Source organism: Eupeodes corollae, chromosome 3, assembly GCF_945859685.1.
Source record: "Eupeodes corollae chromosome 3, idEupCoro1.1, whole genome shotgun sequence".
Lineage (NCBI taxonomy): Eukaryota > Metazoa > Arthropoda > Insecta > Diptera > Syrphidae > Eupeodes > Eupeodes corollae.
Genome location: NC_079149.1, coordinates 10539986 through 10547215, shown reverse-complemented (window position 1 = coordinate 10547215; position 7230 = coordinate 10539986). Strand labels below are relative to the sequence as shown.

General features: G+C 41.0%; 1 protein-coding gene across 1 annotated transcript; it reads left to right on the top strand.

Moving 5' to 3' along the window:
- Nucleotides 1–345: 345 nt before the first annotated feature.
- LOC129950854 (uncharacterized) lies at nucleotides 346–3564 on the top strand. The gene is made up of 2 exons (XM_056062774.1): nucleotides 346–478; nucleotides 577–3564. The coding sequence occupies exons 1-2, from the start codon at nucleotides 461–463 to the stop codon at nucleotides 3121–3123; spliced, it is 2565 nt and encodes an 854-aa protein (XP_055918749.1). The 5' UTR covers nucleotides 346–460; the 3' UTR covers nucleotides 3124–3564.
- The last annotated feature ends 3666 nt before the right edge of the window (nucleotides 3565–7230 follow it).

Below are 7230 nucleotides of genomic sequence, written 5' to 3'. Positions count from 1 at the left end.
CCAAACGATGATGAATTGGAGTCTCTGTATCTATTGAATACAAACTTGCTGCTGCTGCTGTTGCTGCTTCCGATGCTGATGTCGATGCCAATACCGATGCTATGCCAACGCTGGAGCTGGACTATGTTACATACTTTCGAGTTCGTCATTTCACTCTCTTTGGATCTTGGTTGGGTTTGGGACTGGGAATAGGTATATTTTATTAAGTCTTTTTTTGAGGCTCTGACTTCGCGAGAGTGAGAGGTCATGAGTGGTGGTGGTGGCTGGTGCGGTGCGGTGTGGTGGAGTGTTGGACCACCACTTGATGGTTATTTTTTGGCGTAGCTATATAAAATGCAGTCGCAATGCAGATGGCACACCATACGAGGTTCAACCTTTCGAGAGGACACCAGCGCAGTCCCGAAATAATTATTTATAAGAGGAGCCCCTCGTAAATTGTGGATTACTTTTAACCAAGAGCATGGCTTCAAGGCTAGCTGTAAGTATTCGATTACCTAACTCAAGAAAAAGGATTACGTCGAGTCGTCGTCTTCAATTGGAATTGATTTTGGATATTTTTCTTTCTGTCATTTGTAGTTTTTAACAATACTGCTACTGGCCAGTAAGACGTTGGGGAAGCCGACGTTTGGCCGAGAACATGTGCACATAAGGATTCATCTTCCAGATTATGGTGGAGGTCATGGTGGTGGTGGTCATGGAGGTGGAGGTCATGGAGGTGGAGGACATGGCGGAGGACACGGTGGAGGTGGACTACCTGACCTTGGTGGACTATTAGATGGCCTTACCGGAGGTGGCAATCACGGAGGAGGTCACGGTGGCGGAGGAAACGGCGGTGGTCACGGTGGCGGAGGAAATGGCGGCGGTCACGGTGGTGGAGGCCATGATGACGGAGGTTATAATGGAGGCGGCCATGGAGGTGGTGGTGGACCGCTAGACTTTGGTGGAGGATCAGATGGTGGCCACGGAAATGGCGCCGGCGGTAGCCACGGTGGAGGACCAAGTAGTGGTGGCCTTGACGACAGCATCATAGGACCTTTGATCGGAAGTATTTTAGGTGGCGGCGATGGCGGTGGAGGCAGCCACGGAGGTGGTGGTGGTGGAGGGGATCACAATGGCGGAGGAGGCTACGGTAACGGTGGTGGTGGAGGAGGAGGCTACGGTGGAAGCAGTAGCGGCCATGATGATGACATAGGACCTTTACTGGGAGAACTTGTATCTGGTGGAGGCGGTGGAGGCCACGGTGGTGGATACGGTGGTGGCGGTGGAGGTCCTGGTGGTGGATACAGTAGTGGCGGTCATGGTGGTGGCAGTGGTGGCCATGGCGGTGGTGGATATGGCGGCGGCAACGGTGGATATGGCGGCGGTGGTAGCGGTGGTTATGGCGGTGGCGCTGGAGGAGGATCTGGTGGCCACGAAGACAGTGCTATCATTGCTAGTATTATTGGAAATGATGGCGGTCATGGCAGCGGGGGCGGTGGCGGTAGCTACGGTGGCGGCCCTGGAGGTGGTTTTGGTGGCGGTCATGGTGGTTCGGGTTCAATTGTTGAATCATATTCAACCTTGAGTAGTGGACATGGCTCTGGATCCGGACACGGAGGAGGCAGCTATGGAGGTGGTGGCTATGCTAGCAGCTTCGGGGGAAGCTATGGAGGCGGCCATGGAAGCAGTCATGGCGGTGGTGGTGGTGGTCATAATTTAGGTCCAATTGGTGGTCTTAAAGGTGGTCTTGTCGAGAATCTTGGTTTATCATCTGGAGGTCATGGTCATGGAGGAGGTGGTAGCTACAGTGGTGGTCATGGCAGTGGCGGTGGCGGATCATCTCATGGTGGTATTGGATCCTATGCTAGTGGTTCATCCTATGGCAGTGGATCATATGCCAGTGGTTCATCCTATGGTGGCGGACATGGAGCTAAACATGCAGCAGAAACTATTGTCATCACTGATGGTGGTCATGGAGGTTCCAGTGGAGGACTTGGAGGATATAGTTCAGGACATGGTGGTAGCTTAGGCGGAGGTGTTGGTCCTAAAACCGAAACTGTTATAATTAAACATGAAAGAGCTGGCGGTCAAGGTGGAAGCCACGGATACGGACGAGGACACGGAAGCGGTGGTGGTTCAGGTGGTGGGAAACACGTTCAAACTTACGCCATCATTCATGAAAATGCTGGAAGTAGCGGAGCCCATGGAGGCATCGGTGGAGGCAGCTACAGCAGCGGTGGATCAAGCTTAAGTAATGGATGGCAGCTAAGCAGCGGATACAACACAGGGAGCTATGCCAGTGGCAGCCATGGTAGCAGTCTTGACGATACTAAGATCGCAGCAATCGCTGCAACCTCTGGAGTAGTTGGTGGTGGTGGCGGAGGCTACAGTTCAGGAGGATATCCTGGAGGTAATCCCAGTGCCGGACATGTTGATTTGACTACAGCCATTGCAGCCACAGCTGGAAGCAGCCATGGCAGTGGATACGCTTCTGGTGGAGGTTTAACTTCTGGAGGCTACAGTGGAGGTCATAGCAATTCCTATAGCTCTGGTGGATATTCTGGAAGCATCAGTCAGGAAGAAAAACTCGCTGCCATTGCTGCAACCTCTATTGGCGGTCACGGTGGAGGTCATGGTAGTAGTTACAGTTCAGGCGGTTCAGGTGGTGGATATTTATCATCTGGCGGAGGTTTGAGCCATCACGATACAATTGCCATTGCAGCTGCAACTGGAGGCGGTGGACATAGCAGTGGAGGATACGGTGGTAGCAGCTACAGTTCTGGTGGCTACTCGGGAGGTCTCAGCCAAGAAGAAAAACTCGCTGCTATCGCTGCAACCACATCTTCAGGTGGAGGTCATGGCAGCAGCTACAGTTCAGGCGGTTCAGGCGGTGGTTATTCTTCAGCTGGTCCTGGAAGCTACAGTTCTGTAGTAAATCATGATCACACTATTGCTGCCGTCGCAGCCACATCTGGCGCAGATGCTGGCAGCAGCTACAGCAGCGGAGGCTGGCAGGCTAGTGGAGGTGGTTCTTCGTCGTACAATTCCGCAGGTGACAGCTACTCGGGCATTGATAGCTACAGCGCCGGACATGTCTCAGGCGTTGGCAGCAGTGGCTACAGCTATCCAAAACCTGGTCACTAATTCACACAGGATGTAGAGCGGTGAATGTAGATCCGCTCACACCTCCTCGTCTAGTCTCATTGCACACAAGCACCACGTGTGCCACACCATTTAATTTTATTGTATTTATCCAAGACATCCATTTGTTAGGTTTAAGATGATTTCAAAGCTAGAAGAGTCCAATGCATTCCACATTAACATACCTTATATGAAGATGCACAAAACTAAAAAGAAGAATAATTGAGAGTGCTTGAAGTTCAATGAACGCGCCTCTTTAAAAAATTATTACTCAACTTCACATCACGATCAACAACAAAAAACGTCATAAACAAAAACATAACTTTATGCATAAATAAATTGTTAATTAATCTTATTTATATAAATGTCATTGTTGTAGAATTAACAAAAAAAAAACATTACATTGAGTGTAAAATAAAATAAAGAAATTTATATAAAATTTAATTTGTTGTTATTTCTTTAAAGAAGAAGAAAAATAAGCACTTTTTACGACTGGAGACATTATGAATGGAACTTTCACTCTAATGTTTTTTTTTTGGTTTTGTTGCTTATTTTGTTTAATTATTGTGTCGCTACTACTTGGGTTATTTTTTCCTCCTTAGGCTCCACAAGTCTTAGGAAAAAAGAAGTAACAGAAAATTGCACCTTGCCGAAGGGGTCATCCATAAGATACTCTTAACGCCGTCTCACATCAGTTTTACTTTCAACTTAACAATGCGCAAGAAATTAAAAGTTAACTTAACATTTTTTGTTTAAATAAAAATAAAATAACAACAAATACCAGGTCAGTTGTTTTATCTTTAGTTAGAAATCTATGGTATTTTGTGCTTTCTTTTAAAAGATTGAATAACTAGACCATTTCATAACCATTTTTATGTTGCTCATAGTTCGTCTCATAAACACGAGAAAATCTCAAGTTGATTATTTATTCATTGATTAAAATAATTAAAATTGTTATACAATAATTTCAAGCATCATGATGGTAACTGGAAACAACAATAATTTATTAAATAAAAAAGAAAGAAGGTCATCTCGAAAGAAAGTGACATAATTTGCGCAACGAAAACAAGAAGAACAGATAAAAAATCAAAAGTGCGAAGCAGAGGATAATCATTTTTGCAACACATCAGATTTTGTGATGTAATGTCTTCAATTTTTTAAAAGTGTTGCGAATTTAGTTTTTGTTTCTTCTTTACTTTGCCGTAGAGTAAGAGGATTTTTATTTAATGGTTGATGATGGCAGTTGGTATATTTTGTAGTCAAATAGGGGAAAGTGGTGAAAGCCAAAAAGTTGGGGACACAATAGTTTTTTAATTTAGATTTAATATTTAAAAAAAAGAACCTAGGATGCGACCCACAATGATAACTTCTCATCCCGTCTGTCGATTTTTTCTTGCTTAAAAGTTTATAGGTTTTGGCGTTGGGTTAAAAAAATTGTCAGTTGCGCTTTAAAATTACCAAAAATATGTTTCATATCAAGAAACAGTTTAGTTTAAAATCTAGTTTTTTTAAATAGGTTTTTAATCGAAAACAATTTTCACCAATTTTAGTAGCATGTCTTAAATTTTTATAAATTGGATGAATGAAATTAAATTTACAGATGTAAAGAACCGAACATCAATTTTTACCAAATTTGCATACTATTTCTTGTAGAATTAAAAAAAAAACTACTGAATATCGAAAACAATATTTTTTGTGAAATAAAAAGTTTGAATACAATATTTTTAATTTTTGAAAAAGTTATTTGAATCGAAAGTAAATTTTTACCAAGTTTTAGTAATTTTTTGTTTAGGTTTTTATTTTTTGGAAGAAAACTGTCAATTCGATTTTTCTTAAAATATTTCTGAATGTTGAAAACAATATTTATTTAAAAGATAAAAGTAGTTCAAAGACAATATCTCAAAGTTTTGTAAAGATATTGGAGTAGAAAATCAATTTTGACCAACTTTTATTAATTTTTTCGTTTAGTTTTTTTATTTTTTGTTAAAAACTTTCAATTCAATTTTTCTCAAAACTTTACAGAATATGAACAACAATATTTTTTTAAAAGACAAAAGCAATTCCAATCCAATATCTCAAATTTTTGAAGAAATATTTGTGATAATTTTATTTTAAGGTTGCATATTTAAAAAAAAACTGTCAATTTGAATTTCCTCTAAATTTTACTGAGTTTTGACAACAATATTTTTTTTTTTTTTTTTTTTTTTTTTTATATCCGATGGAAATCTTCAAAAGACACTCGGTAAGAATCGGTACCGAGTAGTGTGGGACTCTTACCGCACTAAAACCACCGGTGAATCAGGACCAATCTATGAAAGATCCACAAATGATTTTTATTTCTTAATTTTTAAAATCGCATTGGGGGAAGTTTAAGGTTATAACACTTTCCCGTAGCTTTTAGCCCATCAGCTCATGAGGCTTGGTTCTTCTTAATCTCCGAACATTGTCTCGTACATTTAATACGGTCTCCATTTCAGAGTTAGTATGACTTTGCAGCCGCTTATTGTGTGATACAGCGTGTTTCTTAACCACTTCTGTAACCATTTCAATTTGAAGGTCACGATGTAGATCGCTATTTCTTATATACCAAGGGGCATTTATTATTCCACGAAGGACCTTGCTTTGGAATTTTTGGATGGGTTCAGCATTTGTTTTCTTTGTACAGCCCCATAGTTGGATGCCATATGTCCAAACGGGTTTCAATACTTGCTTATATAACATTAGTTTGTTCTGGATAGATAGGTCAGAGTTCTTTCCTATTAACCAGTACATTTTTCTGTACTTCAAGTTTAGTTCTTCTCTTTTCTTTTTGATGTGTTCTTTCCATTTAAGCTTTGCATCCAAATTCATTCCAAGGTATTTGGCGGTATTGGAGTAAGGTACTTCTGTACTGTTTATAAAAATTGGAACATTGTTTATGTTTTTGTTTGTAAAGTTTATATGCGTCGATTTTATTTCGTTTAATTTGATACGCCATTTGTGCGTCCAATCACTAACTTTATCGACTGCATTTTGCAATTTTTGTGTAGCCTTCGTAACGGATTTATCTGGCACCAATATTGCAGTATCATCAGCAAAGGTGGCCATGATAGCGTTGATGTCCACTGGAATATCCCTTGTATATAACAGATACAGGGTTGGTCCTAGGACACTTCCTTGTGGTACACCGGCTTCAATTTTCTTAAGTTCCGAGTAATTTTGGTCGTACCGTACTCTAAAGAGTCGGTTCGTAATATAGGATTTCAGTATTTCGTAGTACTGCCTGGGGAAGTCCCTATGCAGTTTGTACTCAAGTCCCAAGTGCCAAACCTTGTCAAAAGCTTGAGCAACATCTAAGAATACAGACGAGCATACTTGTTTTTCTTCAAGTGCCTTTTCCACAACATCCGTAATTCGATGCACTTGGTCTATCGTGGAATGTTTATTTCTAAATCCAAACTGATGGCTCGGAATTAGTCTTCTTTCTTCAGTTATTTTGTTAAGCCTTTTAAGTAGCAGTTTTTCAAAAACTTTTGCCATGATTGGTATAAGCGATATTGGTCTGTAAGATGTAACTTCTGTTGGTGGCTTACCTTGTTTAGGTATAACAATGACTTCCGCAATTTTCCAATGATGTGGCACATATCTTAGTTTAAGGCATGCGTTTATTATAAATTGGAGTTTCTTGAAGGCTATAAGAGGCATTTCTTTCAGAACCTGAGCAGTTATAAGATCGTACCCTGGTGATTTTTTGTTTGACAGCTTATGTTGACACATACTTCTTACTTCTTTGAGCGTGACAAAAGGTATTTCACATTCGTCGTTTCTGTCAACAAACTGTAAGGGATCTGTAGCTGTGCTTGCTGGGAATGGCTTGAAAACATTCGCGAGATGTTCAGCAAAGAGATCAGCCTTTTGTTTCGGGTTTCCGATCCATTTACCATCTTGAGATTTTATCGGCGGGTTTTGTGTCTGAGGTCTTTTTAGACGCTTAGTTGCTTTCCATAAGGAGTATTCTGTAGAAGCATCCGTCGTCAGACTTTTCAGGAATCTACTTAGTGAATCATTTTTAAACTCACAGATTCTTTTTTTTAATTCGTTGTTAAGACGGTTAAAAACTACCTTATCATC